This window comes from Limulus polyphemus, unplaced genomic scaffold (assembly GCF_000517525.1).
Source record: "Limulus polyphemus unplaced genomic scaffold, Limulus_polyphemus-2.1.2 Scaffold1106, whole genome shotgun sequence".
Classification (NCBI taxonomy): domain Eukaryota; kingdom Metazoa; phylum Arthropoda; class Merostomata; order Xiphosura; family Limulidae; genus Limulus; species Limulus polyphemus.
Window position 1 is genome coordinate 251,467 of NW_013666716.1, and position 26,071 is coordinate 277,537.

General features: G+C 34.4%; 1 protein-coding gene across 6 annotated transcripts in view; it reads left to right on the plus strand.

Annotated features, from left to right (window-relative positions):
- Positions 1–26,071, plus strand: part of LOC106462160 (centrosomal protein of 76 kDa-like) — a 90,879-nt gene that overhangs the window by 16,398 nt on the left and 48,410 nt on the right. For 5 of the 6 annotated variants that reach the window (XM_022389331.1, XM_022389330.1, XM_013922058.2 and 2 more), the window contains exons 2-3: positions 5,616–5,712; positions 6,109–6,337. In XM_022389331.1, coding sequence (XP_022245039.1) covers positions 5,650–5,712; positions 6,109–6,337 — 292 coding nt within the window. In that variant the 5' untranslated portion in view covers positions 5,616–5,649. Of the gene's footprint in view, positions 1–2,647; positions 4,704–5,615; positions 5,713–6,108; positions 6,338–26,071 lie in introns of those variants that run through there. The other variant, XM_022389329.1, reaches the window with a different exon arrangement.

The window sequence follows — 26,071 nt, forward strand, 5'->3', positions numbered from 1 at the left end:
CAAACGATGAGGTAAGTCTTTGGTGAGCTACGAAATGTCATTATTTTTTTAGACACAAATACTGTTTAGTTACTGTGCTTGATAAATTATAGTGGCACTCTATGGTATCAATGTAGTAATTTATGATTATTTGGTTAATTAAATGTATTATATATATAATAAAACCTAAAAAAAAATTATTTTCACATCCTCCACATTGGAAATTTTATAAGGCAACCTACGACATTGGGCAATCGAGTACAGAGGTCGTAACTAGAAGAGATAATTGTTTGCTTTACTTCTTTATTTATTGTTCTGTGTTTTAAGAAAAACAGATTTAAGAACTTGTTTGTAAATAGAAATAATGCATATACATATATAATCTATAATAATTGAAATTTGATTGTATTCTACAAAATACTAGTCCACTAAAACACAGCCAAGACAAGTCACTTTGTAAAAACTAAAGGTTAGTTTTATGTTATTGGATATGGTAACACAAGTGCACGTGTTCCATGTCATTGCAACTTCTGTATTCTTAGTCAGGCATGGCTGGAAGGTCAATATAATAAATATATATATAAATGTATAACGTTATGAAATATAAGCTATTTAGACTAAAAATTAGTGTTTTTGTGTTATAATTTGTAGTCATTCTAGAACAAAAAAAAGCATAATTTATATTTTTTTATTGAGATTACGAAGTCAGTCAAATCGAACCAACCCATACAGAAATACAGTAGCGAAAATAACAAATAAAATATAAAGTTTTTACTACAAAAAATTTGATATTTATCTGGAGATTATAAAGATTTTGCATGTGAATTTGAAAATGTTTTAATGCATTAAAGTATTTTTAATCTTAAAATCAAAATTGCTTTGCATGTTGGATAGTCAACATTCTGAAAGAAAAAGGTTTAAAAGAAAATATTTAATCTAAAAATCTAATATTTTGTGTATGAAAACCTTGTAATGTTTAGCAATAAACTGCAAAATTTTGTAAAAATGTGCATACATGATAAAAAATCATAGTATAATTAGATTCATGCATACTTTTGTGGTTAAAAGATGGGTGGATTCCACCCAGCCCATAATGTTAACCTCCTGTCAGTTTACTTAGAATATGCAGTTTTATACTAAATTAGGTTTATGTTTGTTTGCCCTATTGCTATGGTGTTGAGCAGGTAGTAAATAGTAGGCTTATTCTGTAGTGTCAAGCAGATACATTAGACAGTAAGTTAGAAGACCTATTCATGGGCTATTAATAAATTGACATCTGGGAAGACAATAAAATGGAACAACAGTGTTGGGCCTGATTAAGCAAAGTACCTAACTTCCCTGTCTTAAAAAATATTACCTTAAAAGATAAGAAATATCATCCTTAGTTAAATCTTTGTAGCTGTTGTTCTCCATTAGAATACAGTCTTGGCCAAAATGTTTGCATTCTGTTCTATATTGATGCTATTGTCTACATGCATAGAGTAGTTAATTGAGTAAATGCCCGAGTAGTAATAGAGAAGGTAGCATATGAATGGACAGACTTGTACAAGTTGTTATTTTGGTCTGTACTTGGTATAGAGTTGTACCTCGTCACGTGCCAGAAGTTATAGGGTATCAAATTGTTTGACTGTTCAGAAATGATATGAACAGACAGACAGTCCCAGAACAGTAGGATACCCCCTGTGTACTGTATTCAGAATTCTTAAACATCATCTGACTATAAAAAATGTTGTTCCAGGAAAGTCTACTAGTAGATGCCAAAAAATTACTGCTGAGATGACTGTACTTTGATCATGTTAACACATCAAGGTCAAAAGAAGTCTTGCAACACCTTACAACAGGAATGGCATGAACACATTCGTTCCAGGGTATCCAGAAGAACAGTGAATAGAAGGCTGACCAAACAAGGTTATTTTGCAAGAAGGACTATCTTCAAAACAATATTAACCAGAATTTACTGCCATCATTATGTTACTTGGGCAAGATAGCATGCTAACTTACAGTTAGGACACTGGCAACATGTAATATTTTCAGATTTGGTAAGATTTGTGTTTGTCTGGGAAACAGATGAAGGAAGACTTGTCTTTCCCACAGAAAACACAGGAGTTGGTCCAGTACATGTTTGGGCAGTTATTCATCGTGGTGGAAAAACTGCTCTTCATATCCCCCTAGGGAAACATTAATGGTGCCTTCTACAGGCATCCCATGGAGGTGATATTTCTGTCATATAATAGAGCAAGATTTAGCAATAACTTTATGTTCCAGGATGACAATGCCACTACCCACAGTGCACGTATTGTACAGGATTATTTTGACCAGGAGAATATTACAAGACTGACATGACCAGCAAAGTTCTCCAGATTGTAATCCCATTGAGAACTGTTGGGCAGAACTGAGCCAGAAAATTGCTAACCAGGATTCTGAAAGTGGAGGGAGGATAGCATCTGTAGTGTGTAACCATAACTTTTTCTGTGAAACATAGATTTTCAGGTGCTTGCTTTATTTGGGCATTTAAGTTTGTAATAATTCAATAATATAATGGCTGTTAATAAGCCTTTATGTTATTAATAAAATAAAATTAACTCAGAATTTAGACTTTTTTTTTTTGAAAATCATTTTCCTGCTGCTGAAATAAGCTTGTAAAATATTTGGAGATGATGTGGTGTGTGTTGTTACTCTAGACGTATGTAAGCATTTTTGGTGCAGGTATATGAGTCTGAAGGGCTATACTTAGTTTGAATTGTTGCTTTTGTTTTAGATTGGAGCAGTGATCCTCTTACTTGCCAACATTTGTTTATTTAATTTAGCTCTCATACAGGTTAATCATATTTTCATGCATGAAAAGCAAGTTACAATTAATGAAAAATTCAGCATCTATTTAAACTTGGCTGATCCCATAAAATATCTTACCTCCTCTCACAAAACATTTCTTGATAGTACTGCCTTCTGTTGGCACAAATATTTCACTTGCCACTAGCTTTGCAACTCCCGCTTCTTTCTGCATATCTACATGTAAATGATCATGCAGCAATTTTCCACCTAAAGGAGTGCAACACTACTCCTATTGTAACTAGTGCTCTCTCTAATAATGCGCCTGTTAATCACTTCTTGATTGCCAATTTCACTGTTAAGACACGTTTGTTTCTATAGGAGTGCAACACTACTCCTATTGTAACTAGTGCTCTCTCTAATAATGCACCTGTTAATCACTTCTTGATTGGCAATCTCACTGTTAAGACATGTTTGTTTCTTCAGTGCAGTTTTTTCTAGATCTTTTCTTTTTTTCTGATTACTTTGTTTTCTTTAGTTTGAGTTTTGGAGGTGTTGAGGAAATCCTTCTTGTTCAGGGTTTTATTCTCTTCTATTCATTGTTCCCAAAAAAATGAGAGACTGGTGCCCAGTGATTGATTTGTCACCTCTGAATTGCTTCCTATTCATTCCTAAGTTCACCATGGAATCATACTTAACTCTCTGTTGGGTTTTCACTCTTGGTCTGTGGATGATGAAGGGTGATGTGTTAGATGCTCATCTGCATATTACCATCTCTCCAGCATTCTGACATTTCTATTGATTTGTTCATCACATGCATGTTTTTCAGTTTTGATATGTTCTGTTTGGCCTAGCCTGGGTCCCCTAGGTGTTTTTCCAATTTGTTCAGTCATTCTCTCAACTGCTTTATTCCCAGGGCCTTCGTTTCCACCGTTGCATGAACGACTAGCTACTGTTGGCATCCTTGCAGGCCAACTCTGCCCTCCATACTTGGTTTCTTCTGCCTGGGATGGTTAGTTGGTTCATCAAGGTGGAGAAGACATTCCTCACACCTACCCAGTTTCTGGTTTATCTGGGTGTGGTTTTCAATTCATTTTACAGTGAGGCACAGCCTTCTCCACTTTGCTTGCAAGATATGGAAGGGCTAGTTTGCAAGGTCTCCTCCTCAACTTCTGCTTCTGCACAAGCAAGTTTCTATCTCTTTTGGGGATGTGAGCCTCTCTTGAGAAGCTCATTCCCCTTTGTTGTGCCTACATATGCCATCTACAGTGGGCTTTATTTGACCAATGGAGCTTTGTTTAAGATCCCTTGGAGGCTCCTCTTACCCTTCCCTCTCCATTACTTACAGACTTTGCCTGGTGAATGGATCAGACCAATACTAACGTGGGGGTTCCCCTTCTGTACTTTGTTCAGATTGACACTTTTTTACCAATGCTTCCACTTCCAGTTTGGGATGTAATGCTATTGGCTTAAGCTTACTGAAGTGATTGAACAGTGAAAAACTTTTTTTCAACACTGTACATTCTTTAGCATTTGATGCTTATTTATGTAATTGTCAGTAACCCCTGAAGAATGAATGAAAATGTAAAGTTGTATTTCAAAATATTTACCCTGTTGCCTCAAATAAATACTACTTTTCTCAACCTTGTTAAATTAGGCATGGCATAGCAATTAGTATGCTTGAACTGAGAATTTGAGGGTTCATAGTTCTTGTTCCAGTTCCACAAAAGTGTATTCTGTACTTTGGGGCCATGGGTGAGCTATAACAGTGACAATCAAATCCCACTATTCAGTCAGATTAGTCTAAGAGTTGATGGTGGGCAGTGCTAAAATTGAGGATGAAAGGAGGAGAATGCCTTTCTCTATTAGCAGAAAGGAAAAAATACTTCCTTGTAAACAGGAGGAAGCAACTGAAACTCTGACTGCCAAGTGTCTGATTCTGAGAACATGCACCTGTGAGTACATTTCAGCAGTTACCTTTTTTAACTTTGTACAACTCGATTGCTGGAGGTGGGTGATGTTAACTAAGTTTTTCTGTCTAGTTTTTCAGTTCAAAATTAGGGACAGCCATATATAGATAGTACTTACATAGCTTTGCAAAAAATTCTACCAAAGAAAATAAACTCAACCTTGTGTTCATCACCTTAAGGATAGTAAAATAAATTGTTTTTTGACAACTGTGTTTCAACAGAACATTATTCCACTGAATATGTATATTTTATGTAGTTTGGAAGAATAAGTTACTTAAAAATCTATATCCTGAGAGTAAATGGCTAGATTATTTAGTGTTTTACTATTTTTTTGTCTTAGCTTGTACTACATGGTGGTAGGGGTCAATTATATAAGTATAGTTAAAAGAATTCTGACTTTATCAGGCTTTCTCTGTGCTCTTGTGTTCAATTTCACCATATTTTCATTCTGTTTTAAATAGATCAGTGCTCTTAATTAAAATCCTGTAATAATTTTGTAATTCACATGATACAATATTTACAATAACTGGAGCATGTAACTTTTCCTCATGAGTTATAATAAAATCTGATTTACAGAAATTACACTGTGAAGAAATGCTCAAATATTGTGACTTCATTCAACTTGCCTGAAATGCCTGTAGAAGAATGTGTTTGAGTTATGGAATAATAATATTAAAAATGGGAACTTGATTATTAAACCTAGTCTTGGTTTTGATACTGTATTTCCTGGTGATATGGTGTGTTTTTAGTTTAAACATTTGTTTAATTAAGTAGGTACATGAACATTTTACATTAAATGTTACTTTGGTTGTTTTGATAGAGGAAAAATTGACCTTCATGTGCTTTTTGGACGTATAATTATTATCTGATGTTAATGTTTAATGATGAAATTTATAGGTACTTTTGTGCGAATGTGAATCTTGGTTAAGAAATGAACAACACTCTGATAGATAGAAATGAATTGAGGGACAAAATTCATGAATATTTAAGAGAGGCAAGTTGAATTTGTTGACTTGTAATACTAGTATGTTTTAAACCTTTATTAAATTCTGAACTAAATAACTCTTGTTTTAATGACATTTTATATTGCTTATTGCTGTAATATGATTTCTTTACATCAAATGTAATAAATTTATTTTATATTCTAAAATAGATAATCGTATACATAATTTTTTTTTTCAGCAGTGATAAAAGTATAAATCACAGTTAACTGAATTTATGTGGTAAAAAATTTATAGTGTAAAACTATTTTACAATTATGATTCCGTCAACTATAGTCACAAGCTTTCTGTGTGTTACTATTTATGTACAAGTAATTTTGCACGTACTTTTGTATGTATTACTATTTACTGGTAATTTTGCATGTACCTTTGTATGTATGTGTACACAGAAAGATTTAAAAACTCGAATCAAGTCTGCTTTGTCCAGTAAGGAGAATAAAATAAGACAGAAGATATCTTGCTCAAAACTAGCAGCTGAAGAAGACAGTTTATTGAAAATATTGCACCAACAAAGAATTGTAGATGAATTAGTGAGTCATCTAGTTTTCTCTGATATTGCAAAAAAAGCAGAAACCACTCATGAGGATTTTAAAGAACTTCAACAAAATGAGAAAACAGGTACATAGAAACCAGAGTGAATAGATTATTGCCATCATCAGAGTTCCCACACATCCTAAAAAAGTCATAAAAAATGGAGAAAACATAAATGTTTTGGAAACAGTTGTGGAAAACTGTGACTTTATGAAATGCATTATTTCATGTAATAAAATTTAATTAATTTGTTGGATAACTAAATGTGAGGAGTGATGCAAGGCCATAAAGTGTCGTGAGAAATGGCTGAAATGTCCTGGAAAATTATTTTTAACCAAGGGTGGGAACTCTGATAATATATGTATGTTGGTAGGAGGAATTTTAAAACTATGTATATTATTTTCTTAGTGTAGTAAAAAATTGAAATAAATAAATTATCCATCTGTTAAGTGGCTGGTATGTGAGAGAGGAATAAAGCTGGTTTGTCTATTCAGATTGTAAACAAATAATTACAGTTAGTGGCCCAAGATTTACAAGCTCATCCAACTTTTAGGAATGTTTATAGTAAGAGTTAGAATGAAGAGAATGTGATGTTGTGATATAAGTAAAACATTTATTAGACTTGTTACAATAAAATACAATTGGGTTCAGTATCCTTTAATCCATTCTAATTGTTATACTCATTTAACTTCAGTAATTGTATCTTTTTACATCCATTTATATCAGTAATATTTAAAACATTCATTTCTTTCCCAGTTAATTAACATTTTCTCCTTTATTATCATACGTAACAATTAAACACTTGTTGAGCATAAAGATACTAAGAGTTCTGTCATTATTATGAATGAGGAAGAGTTGAGATGCTGATTTTCTTCTTGTTTGTACTGACTGTGGATCTCATAATTCACTCTTACTATGGTATGTTGGCACCAGTTTACCAAAGCAATGGGGCAATTTTCATTCATCACTCATGCACACTGACCTTCTTGAAACAATGCTGAAATACACATCCTGTGAGTTATTTGTTAATTATGTTTTTAGTTTAATTGGCACCAGCAATGACTGATTGCTAACATTAATCAACCTTTTAAACTGCTGAAAGTTTATCTTAATAGACACTTCACACTTGGAAGGATAAATGGGGTACACTAAACTTGTCATCCTTGCTCTTTATGGCTGTCATGACTTTGTGGTAGTGACATTATCACAACTTGTTTGATAGCTGTTTTCAGTGGAAACTCCACCCCAGTTCCAATTAATTACACAACTACATATTGATAAAAAAACTTGTTATTCACATGGAATAAAAACTAAATACTTCATTTATCTGGCTTTATTATATTGTTGTTCATTTTAACATTGTGTAGAGCAACAGTATTATAACAAAGCCAGCAGATAAGGGTGGGACTAATACTATTCTTAACAAAGATGACTATATCTCAGAAGCTAACCTGCAACTAGAGGACACTAATTTCTACAAGAAATTTTCATATGATTCTACAACTCAGTTGATTAAGATTAAAGTTCTCCAAAACAATAAAATTAACAAAGAAACTTTTCAGTATTTGATACACAGACAAGCTTCCCCTGGTAGATTTTATCTCTTACCAAAAATACACAAACCAAACAATCTTGGCCGACCCATAATTTCTAACATAAACATATCTACTGAAAAGCTGTCCACTTTTTGTTGACCAACACATAAAATGTATTCCCTGTATCTTCCCTTCTTACATAAAGGATACTACTCACTTTCATAATACCATATAAGATATTAATACTAACAGACAGTTACCACCTAACAGTCTTCTTTGCACAATAGGTGTTTCTTCCCTCTACACAAATATTCCACATGATGAAGGACTAGAAACTCTAAAGTCTGCATTAAACCTTTCTAACCTTTCAGAATCTCAAACAGTAACTGATCTTGCCAGACTTGTTTTAACTCTGAACAACTTGAAATTCAATAATAAACATTATCTTCAGGTTAATGGCACTACAATGGGTACCAAAATGGCTCCCAATTATGCCAACATTATTATGGGTCATATTGAAAGCCAGCTTTTACAACTAAGCCATGTAAAACCTCATACATGGAAATGTTAAATAGATGACATATTTTTCTTTTGGACAGCAGGTATCCAACCACTTAACCCTATCCAAACAGACATCCTTTACTGTGTATGTAATTAAATTTTAGTGACTTACATTCAAAAGTTTATCAATCTACAAATTAGTAGAGCATAAAATTGTAGCTAATAATCCATATTATAATAGCATATAAGTTTTAAGTTCTTAAATATTTTAAAAAATCCCTAATTTCCCCTAGTGTGACACATTTTTCTAGGCATCTCTTCTCTAATTTGTCCACCACCCCTCCAATAAGTATGATATTCAATGTAAATTACTCACTATAAAATTGGCATTGTTCAGACAAACCATAATTTTTATAGCCTTCAATTTTGTTTGGTTATAGAGCTATCAAATAGAAAATCAGACCCCCTTTTGCCATGCCCATCTGTCACATCCTCTTATTCAGGACTTGTTAATAGTTCTCTCTTACATTTAATTCTGTATTATCTATAACCAATAGAAAGCTAATGTTTTCATCAATCAAATGATGAATTATATTACATTGTTTTCTGAACAGAAAATTTTCAGTTTCTCTTTTAGTACAAGCTTCATTCCCATGAGAAAGATAACGACTAGCTTGGATGAATTTGTAACGGCCCTTGTCACATAGTTAGAAAGCCAGTAAAATTTTGATAGTTAGAGGAAATTGTCTGCTTTTTGTATATTATTATTCTATGTTCTTTGGTGCATTATTTAGTTAATTAAAAATTAGTACCATTACTATAAAAAAAAGTAGGGTTAAGTGTTGTCAACAGCAAAAAAAAAAAGAAGACATGGGTAAGTACCTTATTTCTTTTTTTCATGTTGATGGATCTCTTTAGATTAGCTAAGGTTAGATTAGGTAAAATAAATAATAATATAATAAAAATATTTCACGAGACATGCATACGAGCAGCTTGGAGTAGTTCGTGGGTAATGTAATTTGATAGCATAATATGAGCTGCACATTCCCCAACTGATTTACAACTTATAATGGTGCAAATAGTAGTTAGACAAGGTTCAAAGGGTAATAAAACAATAAAATTTAATTATAAGTAGATGTATACTGTTACAAGCTACTTAGGATAAATGAATGTAGTTTCATGTTACATTTGAAGTCATTGTAGGAGGAAAAATAGGGTAATTTAGAATTATTTCGATATTATTGTGGTGGTTATGAGGTCAATCAAATTGACCAACCTTTTATGGAGTTAGGGTAGAGAAAATAACAGATAAAATATAAAGTTTTACTGAAAACAAACATTTGAAATGTATTTATGAGGTTTTAGAGATTACTCAAATGAAATTTGAAATTTTTGAGATAAAGAAAATTGTTTTCATTCTCTACATGAAAATCACTTTGTACATTAACTATTCAAAACAAATATACTTGATATACTCATGGACAAATCATTTTTTAGTTTATTAAAAATACTTCATGTATACTTGTATGCAAACTCCTTTCACAAAACAGTCAAGTTTACCTTTGATTACTCACCTACCCAAATTAACTTTCTTGATGTCACTGTCTTTATAAATGATGGAATTTTACACACTGACGTGTACAAAAAAACTACAGACAGGCCACAATACCTTCACTATAAAAGCTGTCACCCCACTCACACTAAAAGGAACATTACCTACAATCAAGCTCTTAGAATAAAGAAAATATGCTCAGATGAAACAGACTACATAAAACACACCAAGGATCTAAAACCATGTTACAAACAGGATATAAAGATACCAAAATGGACAGAAAGATCGAAAAGACTAACAACACTCAGTGGACAAACATCCTAAAACAGAGCAATACTAAAGTTTCAAGTATAATTCCTCTTATTATTACCTATTACTTTAAACTTGGAAACGTTTCACGAATTCTGAAAAAAATTTTCATCTCCTACAATTTAACGATTGCCTCAAACAGATATTTCCTGAAGTTCTCATTGTCTCCTTCTGAAAAAACAAAACTCTAAAAGATATCCTTGTTCACATGAAAGTGAATTACATCCCACCAAAAAATGGTTGTCATCTATACAATAAAGTTCATTGTCAAACCTGCAAGTTCATAAAAACTACGAACTTATTTTCTGACAAGCACAACTAAAGAAACTTTAAAATTTCCAAAGAAATCACTTGTGGAACACACAACTACATTTACCATATACAGTGTGAAAAAATGCATCACCAATATGTAGGACATACACAAAGAACTCTTAGAGAATGCTTCAACAACCACAAGTCCTCTATTAACACTGAAAAAGATCTCCCTTTTGCTCAAGACTTTAAATCAACTTGGTCATTCCATTAATGTTACTTTCATCAGCATTGAAACAGGATTCAAAACTAAAGCTGATAGAGAGATAAATGAAGCTTATGGGATCACAAATCTAAACACTGTTCAACCTTTTGGAATCAATCTAGATCCTTGAATCAGTGATATCCAGTCATTGGTTTCATCCCTGTCAGAAAAATATTTCTTATTCTTTGTTTATTTCTTTCATATAGTGTGACCCCTAATTTTTCTAAAACTTACTATTTGTTTAAAATAATTTTCCATACCTGTTTGTGTAAATTAATTAGCTTTACATTCCTTTTTTTTTTCATCACCTTTATTTTACTTAAACACTTAAGTACAGTTGTATTTCTTTCTATTTTTTTTTTAACTATTTTCTAAAGCAAAATATCCCTAACACTTTTTTACATAACGATCTTGTTGCTGGCCGCATTGTACTGGAAATGAAAGACAACAGTACATGGAAAAATATACTAAACATTTCCTGGAAGACCACATGTCCATCATGATGTCACTCATCTCCCTTTGTATATCACTCATTTGATTACACCTCAATACACAGAAGAAGAAAAGTCCCCCTATCAAAAGTGCTCAGGTTATAGGGTTTTTATTGATACTCTCATAAATGTTTTTTTTTTGTTTCTGGATAAAACTTTGTCGCTGCTCTCAACGAAGCCTAAAATTGTATTACACATTTAGTTTTTAAATAATATATTTACTTTTATAAAAGTTCTATCCTCATCATTTGTTTCAACTTTTTTTCTTTGCTTGTCATTTAACCAAAGAGAACTAATTTGACATTGCTAAATCATTAAGTAAAATGATGTCATTAACCTCCAAATAATTCAGGTTTTCTCTGTTTTCTCATCAGTAACTTCCAATTCATCTACATTGGAAGCTTTTGTTTGAAGTAGAGCAATAATATGCTTGCTACTGCTGTTGCCAAGCATAGAATTGCTAGAATCAAATTTACAGTTTTCCATAAATCACTTGTTTTCTTTTTATGCATTGTTTTTGAATCTTGTATGTGTTATTTAAATTAACTGGTAATTAATCCTGATTCTAATGCTGTTGCAAGTCATATTTTCTTCATTTCTTCTTCTACTGCAGCCAATCTCATCTCTAGTTTTATTTTATCAAACCACTGTCTTTCTTATTTTGTCAAAATACTCAATAGCCATGAAATTTTGTGATTTATCTTGTTTGTATATCGTGTTGCACTATGGAAAATTGATCGTAAACTAATACCCTGCCCATATGCTGAGCAATTCTGACCTAATAGAATGTAACCTGTCTTTGAATTTTTTATGTTGTATATTTTAATAATTTTGTTCTTTGTGTTGACTTGGACAAACTTCATACAGTAACAGTTTGTCTAACATTAAACAACCATATGTCTAGAGGTCTCATTCTAGAAAAATAAAAGGGGTGAGACATTGTCATTCATTTCACACATAATTCTGATATTTGTTATTCAATCTGGCAAATGGTACATAATTACAAGCTAATGCTGGAACCAAAAATATTCCTGTATAAGGTGTGCAAATCCTGATTGGTCCTTTAGCACAATTTTGTAAGTTCTCTGACATCTCAGTGTAATTGTGTCTGTTACTTAATATTGCTAGATAGGGTTTATTTATCTGTAGCTAGTGAACTATTCATTCTTACTGGTAGTGATACTGCACTACTTAGTTTAAACAATCTATTGGTTACCTTTAAAGGAATTTCAATGATCATTCTTACAGTTCCTTCTATTGCATTAATTTTAACATCCACCCAAGTATGGTACACATATTTGTTTGATGTGTGTAAGAATGATGAACTGCGAATTTGCAAGTTAGTTTCTTTCATTTGCATCTAAAATATGTAAATTGTGTTGGGGATTCAGAGTAAATACTTATGTTTTTACTTGCAATGAAAATGCCTGTGCTAGTCTAGTAAGTTCTGTTCTGTACTGCTCTGTAGTAAAGTTAATCTGTTGTAAATCACTTTGTATTTTGTTACTGGTAATGGTTATTTCGGTATTAGCATTATGTATGTCAACATTTGGATTCTTCTATTCTGGCCAATTTCTTAAAGATATTCATCAAGAATTGCATTACAAATTCTGAAAAGATACTTCACCTCTGCACAAAGATAGCTTCTTTCCTCTTGAGTTCACATGTTCTGCCAAACATATTTGTAAGCCACTAGTCTTGTTAATTAAAACTTCAACTTAACATCATGAGAAAACACATGAATTTGCACAACTACATGATGATGTCATCATGCAACAGAACCCTCCACCAGTAGGAGTGCAACACATTTCCATGATCATTGACTCACTCTACATTCACACTCATGAATTTTTATTCTTTTCCTCAGCACTGCAGTGCACTAATGTATTTACTGAAATTTGTATTTTTTTTTCAAATTTTACTTGATTGAGTTTATTAAACTCAACATGAATTCACAATTTATTGTGAATATTTCTAAAGCTGATGTGGGTGAAGCATCTTCTCACACAGAACAAATTCTTGCCACTTCTGCTAGAAGTTATTTTCCTGTAGAAGATGTGACAGCCATCTTCCATCATATGATGAGGACGAATTTGAACACCAATTTCCACTTTCATGTTTGCATTGTTAACTACTCTGCTTAATGAATGACACCTTCATGATTCCTCTGACTTTCTTTCATAATTTTTCAGTTATGTACAGTTATTTCTCTTACTCCATTTGACTCTTCTCATTTGCTATTACATAAGCCTTTCCCCACAATTTCTTTATATATCCTCTTTTACTTGTTATATCAGTACATGCCTCTTCTTTTTGGGTTCACCTTCTCTCCTGTGGTTTTCTGCTTCATACTTCCCACCAAACTGTCTCCCTTGCTCTCCCCTTTTAGTTATTTGCATTTCCCATTGTTGGACTCCTAGTCTTTGGAGTCACCTTTGTTAGTTTGATAGGTCAGATTCATTACCTGTCATTTACCTTTCTAGAGCTCATTTTTCTCATCTTTGAGAATTTTTCCCTTGGTACCTCACCTTGGTAGCCCTTTTCCATTCCCCTCATGATCTTTCTCAGGAATCTAGATCTATCCTTTTTTTGTCTCCTTGGTCCATTCCACCTCTTCTACCGTTTGTTTTCTCTAGTTCCCCTGTTCTTGGAACCTTTTGGGAAAGGTACGCTTTTATCTCAGGCCCATCTCCCTTCCACCTTTCTTCAGGACCTTTGTTTGCCCCTTCCCTTCTCCAGGAGGATTTTGATTGTGTTCCTAATTCTCTGGTATCACAGGCTTCAACTGCTTACCATCATCCTTTCCTCATATTTTGGACTTTTCTGATTGTCTTAACCTTTACCTACCAGTTCTGTACCTCATCCTGGCCCTTCTTCCACTCCTGATCCTATGTTCTGTCTACTATCCATCCTCCACATCTTGTTCCATTTCCATCCAACATCTTACTCACTGGCCTAATCACCAGTCTCTTTCTCCCCTTTGGTCCCAACTGGTTTTCTTTCACTTCCCATTTGATCTGCAAACTTTTGGCATCTCAAGGGTGTAGTGTTGGTAGTATTGGAGAATTAACCCAGCCCCTCTATGGATTGTTTCTTCTACCTTTCTGTTCTCCCTCTATAGATGAAAGACTGGAATCCGATTGTTGACTACTCTTCCCTCTATTATTTCTTGGTCATCACAGTGTCAGATTGTAAATTTCTCTCTCCATTAGTCATTTCAGCCTGGCCTGTAGATGGTTAAGGTCTGTATTTTGGAGGCCTTTCTCCAATCCCAGTCGCCTCATCTTCATAAATTTTTCTCCTATTCATTCACCATGATCACATTTCCAATTCCATGCATTTCTCTTTGATATAATATCAGTTCCCCAGCATTCTCATTTGTATTATGTGAGCCTTTGCTTGATTTCTTCATGTTCTGGGTCTGAGATCCATTTTATATTGATGACAGTCTTCTCCTCACCTATTCCCATGCATAACCTTCCCAACTTCCTTTCTTCTTTGCAACTTCAATCATTTGTGGTGGCCTGTCAATTTTCCTAATCCTTCCTCACCCTGACCCTACTTTTCATTCATCTTTTAACTATTTTTGACTAATCTTGGCTGTACCCAACCTTTTCCCATTTACCTACTAGATCTTTAATGTCTAGTCACTATGTTTTGCACCTCACATTTCCTTTCTGCACTTGAGGTAATTATCGTTTGAAGATCATGGCATCTCTGTAATCTCTCCTTCCACTTGGCTGCACACATATGCATCATCTACAGTGGATGTTTTGCAACCAGTGGAACCTTTTCAGGGTTCCACCTCCCTCCTTGTTTTCTGGAGGATTTTGGTTGGTGGCTAGAACTCTCTACAACCACCTCCTGTGTTCCCTGATCTTCTCCAAATCCAAACCTTCACCTATTTATGGATGCTTCTCTCTCAGGATGGGAGACATCTCTGAGTAATGGCTGACTTTGGGCTTTTAGTTTTATTTACTTATCACACTTTGAACTTGCTTGCTGCATATCAGGCACTCACAGAATTCTTTCTCTTCATTATAGATCAATTAATACTGATTCATTTAGGTTAGATCCACTGTGATGTCTCATGTAAACTGCAAAGAGGACACACACACACACATCCCCCTGCTTCCTGACTTTGGATCTCTTCCTTTATGCCCATTCCATTTGGGTGAGTTTCATATCGGTCATGTTCCAGGTTCACTGAACATTGTCCACCAACTTGTTCTCTGTTGATGTACTCTCAACTTAATACTCCCAAAATAAATGCCTTTACCACACCACTTAAAACCAGTCTTCCTCTCTTTGATCTCCTGTACCTCAGTGTCAGGTTTTTACGTATATGGATGGGCAGGATTCTTTACAGTAGGTGTCTGTGACTTGTTGGTGATAAATTTAAACAATTAATGGACAATGCACAATATACTTGTTTTAAAATAATATACTCAAAACAAGTCAAACATACATACAAACATTTGTTACACAGTTAATCTCCTCAGTTGTATCCAGAGCTTTAATTTATCATCTCTTTTTATCAAGAGTCTACACAGGCTGGTTCAGTTACTTTAGAACCAAACTGACAAAGCAAATTATTCTTCTTTACTCTGTTATTACAAAACAATCTGTGATAATTTCACTTTAGAAATTGCCATTATACATTATTGGTCATTGCACTGGAAGGCCTTAAAATGAAACTGTATACATATGTTGATTGTCAGGTTTTTATGTATGAGCCAGATTCTTTACAGTAGGTGTCTGTGACTTGTTGATGATAAATTGCAACAATAAACAAACAGGACACAGTCCACATGTTTCAAAATAATATAAATGTATAAAATTACAATACAATCTACGTTTATCACACTTTAAAAGTTGCCACTATACACTCTATAGCTAAACTAGCAAGCACAGTCTAGATCTATTTCACTACATCTCTCACAAACTTTGTTTTACTTTCATTAATTATCTAAATTTTAACTTTCATATTAAATTTAAATGAAACAGTCGTGTATATCTAACAGTCAGGTCTCTGGTGCTATCTTTTACTGCAAGCTATCCTCCTGCCTGCCTCCTCCCTTGGATCCTTACTTTGATTTGGAACACCCCTTGTAGGATTCTATTGGTGGCCTCTTTCTGGTGATCTCACAACTGTGGTTTCCATAATCTGTCTTCTTTCATCCAAGCCCCCCCTCCCTAAATACTACCCCTTCTGATCCAACCTCATATATCACTCTTTCATCGGGGAGTGTCATCCCTTTATCTTCGTTGTAGGATTTGTCTGGTCCATCGCTTTTTGAGCTGTACCATCCTATCATTTACCTTCCTGTTGTCCCTCTCTGGTCACCCTTTATCCTCCTCCAGATACTTCAGTACTTGATGTATTTATTGTCATTGGTCTCCCCTTCACTATTTCCTCTCTGACCACCCTGCTTTATACCATATTCCCTTTTCTTTTATGTGTGCTCTACCATTACTTGTCAGTCTCTTCCATTGCAGGCTATTTAGTAGCATTTTGCTTTTCCTGATGCTACAGGATGATTTCTTCACAAATCCTTTCTACCCTCTTCTATTCCATCTACATCCTCCTCTTTGTCTGACTGGAATCTTACAGTTCTCATTGCTCTTATCGGAATCATCTTGAATCTTAAACATCTAGTTTGATGTATTATCTCTTCCTGGATATATATATATATATATCCTCCTTTTCCTTACCTGTAGTTACTGTTGTTCATATGTCTGTGCCTTGTTTTACTCTCAAATCCTTTTAAAACACATTTACATTCTCTTTTATTGTCCTTTCTTCTCTTGCCTTCCATACCATGGTTTGGTGGTCACACCTTTCTTCCACACCCCTTCTTGCTATACCACTTTTCTGTACTTATTCGGTATCAGGCAGTTTCCTGTATTTTACCTGGGCTGTTCGTTGATTATCTTGCTTTCTTCCTTTAGGAGTTCCAATAATAACCTTTTCATTCCTTGGGTCCTCTTCTATGCTTCCTTTCACCCTTCCGGATGGATCTACCTGATCATCCATCTTATCTATATCTCTTTAGTATGTCTGCTCAACAGGTTCATCACCCTTCCCACATTCTCTAGCTACTCTTTTTTTTCACTGACTTTTGATGCATTTCTCTAGGCTGGCACATGGACTACCACTCACCTATTCATCACCAAGTGTCTGCTCCATCTGGTTGTCTCATCTCTGTGGGATTCAGTCTTTTGTCTATGGTCATTTTCCAATCCTCCCTGTGTCTATGAGCAGGTGAATGTACAAATATTTTTCTCAACTCACAATCAATGGGAAATCCTAAAGACCGATGGTTAAGTGTTGGTGTATATAATATGGTGCTCTCCTCCTGCAGCTGTCATAGGTCCTGGAGAGACTGATAGTAGTGTTGAGGTGAATGCACTGTATGCACCAGTGATGTATCACTCACATATCTAACTCCCACAGCAAGGAAGGTGCCTTTAGTAACTGATGGTTGTATCCATACTGACATGATTCCCCTTGTGCAGCTGGCACTGGACCCATAAAGATAGAGGGTAGAGGAGATGAGCACAGATAATTATTACAAGTGCCCTTCTTCCATAGCTGGTTTTGACTTGTCAGGTCTGTTTGTAGTAGAGATGAGCACTATGATATGGTTTGAATGAGCCCCAAACTCACTACATATATTGACTGTCCGACAGCTTGTGTATGAGTTCTTGGGTGGCTATGTACCTGTTCCACCCATCCTTGCAACACTTTTATGGTTTCTTTTTCTTCTACTTGGGGAGGGAGATATACTCTGGATTAGATGAGATCTGAACCCACATGGAAGTTCCCCCTATGGAACTTCCTGTCATTGGGTGTCACACCCCATGGAGTTCATCGAGGTAGTCTTTGCATTAGATTCTCCAGCATCTAAGCATGGGATTCTGATAGATACCTTCAAATATGTTCTCACCCATCCTTCCCACTTTTTTGGTGCTTATTTATTCATTGTCTCCTCAAAGAAGGAAGATTGATGAGCTTTAACGTAGATGAATTCATTATGCATCATCATCGTGCAGTGGTGCAAGTTCACATGTTTTCACATGAGATTAGGTGGGAATTTTCACAAGGCTGGTGGCTTGCAAATCTCTTTGGCAGAATACACAAACTCAAGGAAAGAAGCTATCTATGTGTAGAGTTACTTTTTGGAAATACATGTTTAGGTAAGGAAAATGTTAATGTTTATCTCCTTATCAGGTGCTTTCAAAGTATTATTCAATCTATTTTTTACAGACGTGTCATGTTATTCTGTTTCTGTGTTTGGAATTCTACTTTTTCATTCAATTTCTTTATATCATCTGATGTTGAAGTTTCAAATAGAAACTAATATTTTTGCTATTGTATCAGTTAATCTTTTTTTGTCTTTTATTATTTTTATCATTTTATCATCATCATAAATAATACTGTTATTTTTACTTGATAACTGAAATTAGAAAGTTAGCTATTATCTTAAGTATTAATTCTGTTGGTTTTCTAAATCATCCTTAATTCAGAAATGTCACTTAACTTTCTGCACCACTAAGAGTTATTGCCTTGCATGTAATTGCTGTGACATTTCTTGCACATGCCACAAGCCTTGAACAAACTATCACCCCTATATGTGTCTATGACATCATCTTTATAATGGTATAGCCCTCCACCAATAGGAGGATGACATGACCTACATATGCAGTAAACTTCATGAGCACTTGGTTCATTCTTTCCCTGGCACTACCTGTGTCCATACATGTTTTTCCTATGATTTTTTTGATTCCTAGTTGGCTTAATGGACTGCCTTTCTTTCGTTAGTGCTAAATAGCATTTTTGTTTTATCTAAGTGATTGTAACTTCGTTTTCTCTAGCCATCACATTCTACTTTAAGCTACTACAATAATGTATGCCAAGTAGTATGTGTGTGTAAAAGATTCATGAAGCTCAAATATTTCTTTTGGGGCATTTTCTCCAACTGATTAAACAGTTATTGGAGGCACTTAATCCATTCATGAGCCTGACATTCACTTGTTATGCCGTTAACTCACTTAGTGAAGTACTTTTGACTTCATATATATATCACTTAATTTCTACAACTGTATTAAGCTGTGATGAGCCATGTTGTACTAACAAGTTAATTGATGATCTTCCCTCTTTCATGCTTTTGGTGGTTGGTTCCCTTCCTCCCTATTTTTTTTTAGCTGAAGTGTAATCATTCTGTTCCTTTGCCTTCTGTGGAGTCTCCCTCGCTTGTGGATGAACTTGGCCAACTTTTCTACTTCCAGCAGCCTTTGTTTCTGGCTCTTCTCTCCTTAATTAGGAACAGGTACTTTTTCCTTTTCTGTTTGCTATGTTCATAAATTAGTTATATGATATTCATTTTTACCCATATATGTATACCATAATGTCTCTTTGGTTGTTATACTTCATGTGTCTACTTTTCTCCTGACTCTGCACTGTTCCATACCTTTCTTGTCCTACTCACCTTTGTGACTCCTTTGCTAAAACCTCAGGTTATGGCCTTTTTATATTCTTTGATCCCCAATCTCTTGGGTTTTCTCTTTCAGCTTGGAGTGCTCCTCTTTCTGTTTCTTTGTTTATCTTTCCAGCTATCTGTCTCTACTCTACACCCTTACTCTATCTCTGCTTTTCACCTCCTCACTGAGGATCTTCATTACGACCCTAGTAGTTTTGATGGAGACAGCCATTCTTTTTTGTTTGCACTTAGATTTCCATTTCTTCCTCTCCAATCTCTAATTTGACCTGATCTCTTTATTTTTGGGATTTCCACAATTGGGTGTCCACATCCCTTTTTGTATATGGGACTTTTGTCTCTCCCATTTGCTTCAATACTTTGTCTTTGGGAGTGTTCCTGACCCCTTGGATTCCTAGGTTTAAGTTGCTTGTCTGCAATCTTCTGCTGTTTCCTTGATTTTCTAACCTGCTGGTCCACACATACATCTGTCTGCCACCCATCCTTGTGTTCAGTCTCCTCTATCATACTCCACCTCTTATTTTTTATCATCCTTTTCTCTATCTTCTTTCCACCAATTCTCTGTAACTTCATCATCTTGAGGATGTCACCATGTCATTGACTTAACATTTCTGAATCACTTTCTTATTGTTCCTTGATCCTGGATGGATAACTTTCTCACCTGCATTGGACCCTCTCTCCTAGGCTTTAACTATAATATACATTTCAAATGCCCACCTTCAATATAGTTAGTGTGTCATTGACAATAATTATTCTGTGATGTTTTGTTCTTAATGTTGAGACAACTTCCTGCTTGTTGCTCTAACTGATGCCAAGTTTCTTGGAGTCATTTCTTTTCATTTGCTAAGTGGGCTTATTTTGTGCATCCCCTCTCTCCTTGTGCTATTGTGTAGGTTTGCTTCAATTATAATTTTTCTGGATTCTACAGTTTGATGTAACATGACCTAACTAGGAAGTTCTTTGTAACATTCAGGATAATGAAAATACCTAGCAAAGTGACTTTGCTTTAAAATAATTCTAAAGGAAAACAAGGGACCTTTTGGTCCATCTAGGCCATCCTATCCTCTAAATTAAACTAAATACTAAAAAACTCAAAACCAGCCTTTATCATTAAAATTTTTTTTCAAGCTTTCCCTTAATCTCCCTTAAATTAACTGCACCTACCATATCTGAAGACAATCCATTCCAAAGGCCAACAACCCTGTTAGAAAAATAGTTAACTTAGCTGAAGATAACACCTACCCTGCCAAATATTTATATTTGTATCACCTATTCTTACCATTCTCACCATGAAATATGAAAAACTACCTTAACAATCTTAAACACCTCAATCAGATCCCCTTTAACTCATTTTTCCCAAGAAAGAACAAGTTCAGAAATCTTAACCTGTTCTTTTATGACAAACTTTCCATCCCAGGTATCATCTTAGTAGCTTTCCTCTGAACTATTTCCAACAATTTAATGTCCTCTTTAAGGTAAGGAGCCCAAGACTGAACACAGCATTCCAAATTTGGCCTAACCAATGACTTAAATGATGACATTATAACCTCTTTAGACTTGTATTTAATATTTCTGCAGATACAACTTAAAATCATATTTGCAATGCCACTAGCAACAGCATATTGCTTGGACGTTTTAAGATACTAAACAGTCAGGAGACCCAAGATCTTTTCTTCCATAACACTGTTAAGGTTATTCTCATCAAAATTATATTCATAATTCAAATTGTAATATCTCACATGTATTACCTTTTAAAAGCCATCTGTCATTTATTTGCCCAACTTACCAAATAATCCAAATCCTTTTGTAAAGCAGTTGCATCCTCCTCACAGCTAGCAACACCCAAAGTAAATTTGAATAATCTGTTGACCGTTCCTTCATGTGTGTCATTGATGTAAATAAAAAAGATCAAAGATTTGCAAGATTAGGTTACACACATTATAGAGATGGGTTGTTCCATAGGACTGCTAGTAGTTCTCTCTAGCTGTCTTTTGCTTCATAAATATGTTCATCCCAGACCTTACATTCTTGGACATACATAAATAAAGCAGACAGGGATTGCTGCCCATCTCAGATACTCTGTGGCATTTAGACTCTTCCTATCATGGACCTGACATACAAATACAGATGCTGCTGAGTGTAGGTTGATTGACTTTGTTGACATGGCAGCTCTACTTTTCAAAATAGAATATTGCAGTTACCCATTGTATTGTCTCCAGTGGTGCAGTCCTCCAGACTCTTCAAAGCATTTTCCCCTCCTTTCTTCTAGTGGAGTATGGGGTGTTGATGGCGTATGGCATTTCTTACCATGGACTTGATTTACAAGTTTTGGTTCAAGCACTCTGCCATTTGCTCTAAAATAAAGACACAAACACAAGCTTATATAATTATTCATGTTTTCTCACAGTTTTGCTCTGCTTATACTCCTACTTCTTTTCAAACAAATATTAAACACAAGAAATATACATAATTATATAGTTATATTCCAGTTTGCCCCTCAGGCTGAGACGTTCCTCCTACCTACCATCCTCTAGATCCTGTTCCCAGGGAGCAGGTGTTGGTTGGTGATGGTCTAGCTAAGTAAGTCCTCCCATGTGTTTTGACTGGTATCCTTCCTCCTACTGTGGACTGGATGAAAAATGCCCAATGCCACCAGGTTTTGGACTGGAGATGCACCCCTGTTTTGTGGTCCCCCCTTCCTAAAAGCTGCTGGACGTCAGTTCCTGGCAGATCTGATATTGGTTGTAGCTGGATGCAGAATATGTATTCTCATTTGTGTACAGCTAGGTATCCTCCTCCTCTCACAGACTAGAAGAACCATACTCATTAGTGCCAGGTTTTGAACCAAAGATGTCATCCCACCAGGGCTTTCCTCCTTCCTACCATCCACTGGATGTCAGTTTCATATGGATCAGTTGTTGGTTGGATTGGAAATGTGCACAAGTGGAGACAGATTTTGGTATGAAAGCTCATCTTCTCTACCAATTCCCATTTCAAGGTGAAGAGGTAGGTGATCTTCTGCCTACTGCAGACCTGATGTATAATTCCAGATACTGCCAGGTTTTGGATGAGGTCGAACTATCACTATGGTTTGTCATGCCCTAGCCACTCAACACCCAGGGGTCCCATGAATTGGTAATATATATTATGGGATTCCTTCATGTTTTTCCTCCTTTTATGTTCGCGTCACAGTCATAAAAGAGTGAAGAGTATACCTGAATCAGATGCAGTGCAGTCTCCTGTTCAGATGTGATACTTTCTTTTTTTGGTTCCATGCATCATGATCTCTCTTTGGGTACTTCCTAAAGGGGGATCATATTTTCACTGGGCTTCCACCCAGTTCAATGTGAGGGGTTCTAGCTATTTTGTGAGAAGAGGTAAGATATTGTATCGGAAGTTAACATTTGCCTAAATTGAAAAATGTATTTTCAATAGATATTTACCTCTTCTCACATTTCTTACCCAGCCTTCCCACTTCTGGTGATATGTTGTGTAGGTCTTATGACCAATTTCAAATCGATTAATGAGTGCAAATGTGGAGATGCCATGGTTACGATAGCGGTTATGTTGTGCTCCTATTGGTGGAGAGCTGCTACATAATCATTTACATGTAGATATGCAGTAGCGGGAGTTGGAAGGCTATGGCGAGCATTGAAAATTTGCATCAATAGAGAGCAGTATTAATTGAGAAAAGCTATTTTTGTGAGTGGAGGTAAGTATCTATCGGAAATACATATTCAGTTTATGTACACACAACTTTACAACTACATAGCATCATAACTTGATAGGTATTCTAAGATTGAATTTCTCATAGTAATTCTAAAGTACTGATACTTTTATAGTTGTCCCTTGGTGGAACAGTGGAAAGTTTATAGACTCGCAATGCTAAAATCTCGGGTTCGATTTCCCATGGTGGACACAATAGATACCCCAAGGTGGCTTTGCTCTAAAATATAGACACAAACACAAGTTTTTATAATTATTCAGACTGTCTCACTGTCTTGCTCTGCTTATACTCCTACTTCTCTTCAAACAAATATTAGCCACAAGAAATATTTAGTATTTGGTTATAAAACAATCCTACATTCACTATCAGAAAATAGAATTTTGACAAATACAAAGGAGCAAAGAAAACTCGTTAAGGATTTAAGAAATATACAAACATTATACATTTGAAACAAATAGCAAAAATTTCTACTTTTTTATGAATTTGCTAATCCCGTATCAAATTTTTACAGGATCCATCAGTACCTTTCATTCATATACAAGTATTAGTTTGGTTATAGATAATGAGGTGTACTGTTTCAAGCATAGCTAAGTGATATGTATGGAAGTGCAAAATCTTAGTCATCAAAATTTACCCTAATGATAAAGCTTAATATAACCTTACAACTAGAACTGGGGGATTAACTAGATTAATCGATTACATATGAGCTCTGATTAATGTCATGTCAAATAAGTGTTTTAATTGAAATTACCATTACATTGATTAATGCCATGAAATTAATCAGTTAATCAGAATTGGTATATTCAATTATTCTAACTGCCTAAGTGATTGTACTGTTGCCATTATGATATCTTATTATTAATTTTGATTAATTCTTGGTTGTTCAGCTCAGTTGTTTAATGTTTCTGATAATTACTACCCTAAATTATCCTGACTGTTTAAGTAAACAAAATATTAGCTATTACTACTTCTGTTGGCATGACTACATGTGATGGTATGCATGCATTCTGTTTGCATACAATTTGTGAATGTGAGGGTGTAGCCTAGTGGCCATTGTTTGCATAACTAGCCTCAGTGATGTCTGTTGTTCATGAGTACATTGTATGTCTAAATAATAGTGTAGCTTTAACTTAATATATTGCTTACTTATTACAAGCTAAATATGCAACCACTGTTACTTAAAGCAAGATTGCTTTAACAGAAAAACAAAACATTGCAGCATGTTAGTATTTATTTTTCTGTATCTGGAAAAAACATTGATTGTTGAATAACCTGCCCATTTAACTGTGTTTCTTATTCATTACTAGACATGGTTTAATTCTAAAAATATGTAATCCTGTTATTTAGGGTAAGATTGCTTTAGTTAAAGAAAGTTACAGCAAATTAGTATTCTTTATTCGCTCAAAAGCAATGTTAATTGCAGAATAACTCACTCATTTAACTGTTCTTCAGAAATTACTAGAAACGGACTAATAATGATCTAACAGTATGTAATATTGTAAGTTGTTAACCTATTTATATGAGCAGGTCTTTTGTTTAAATACAATTATATAAGAAACACTAAAAAGGAAAACAAAAGTCTGGCTGTATGTCAGTTGTCAGTTAAAAACTGCCTAATACAGTAAAGTTTAAGTTGTGATTTTTTGATTTCTCAACATGCATGTGTGTTTCTAAAGTTTCTTCAGTCTTTACTGTAAAATGTAAATATATTAATCTTTTAATGTTTCCTTATAAACTTCATCCTATACCAACAATTTCTTGCATAAAAGCTTGTGATGTTTTTATACTTATAAATTTATTAATTATATTTCAAGATTTTCACACTGATGCTTAGAATTAGGAACAAATCTAAAACATCTGTAATTAAAAGTTTGCTTATATTACTGTGGATTTGATATTTCTTATAATATTTTGATGTCCATCTTTGAATATTTTTAATCTCTGTAAAGAGGTCATTTAGTATCATCAAATGTTTTCTTGCCAAATAGTAAATGTTATACTGTCTTTGTTTTTCTAGGATCAGTGTGAATTTATTTTCTCTGAACTGTATATTATCTATCACACAATGAGAAAAAATATATTTACTGTTTTATCACATGAAATCTAAGGGCAATCTTTCTAACAAAGAATTAATTTAATTTGTTTTAGTAAAGAAGTCTTTTGAAAATTTGTAGCAAGAAACCCAATGAACTGTATTAATCATATTTTTACCTGGCTACAGGTTTTGCAATGCATTGCATATATGATAAACTTTCATATGCAACAGTTTAGGATTAACAAGTGTAACTGCTGCAATTGAAGATGTTCATCATATTAAATGAAGGATACTTCTAAAATATTAAACAACTAAAGCTGAAAATAGAGAAGATTAGTTTCATGTGAGAATTATTAATTAGTTGAATGTAATCTATTAATGATTCTGATAATGAATTGATTTGCAAATTCCACTAATCACCCAATAAGTCTAATTTTTTTTTATTAAAATCACGTTAACTGCAATTATTTTTTCCAGATATGCAGTGTAATACTGTAACTTTTAAGTAATCTTATGAAAACCTGTAAGGAGAAACCTAAGGAATAATAATGGCTGGAGACAGGTTGAATGGGTAATGAAGAAAAACTTTAATATAAGTTTAACATAACAGCAAATGTACAAGGTTTTGTCATCATCAGATACCTTGTCGAAAC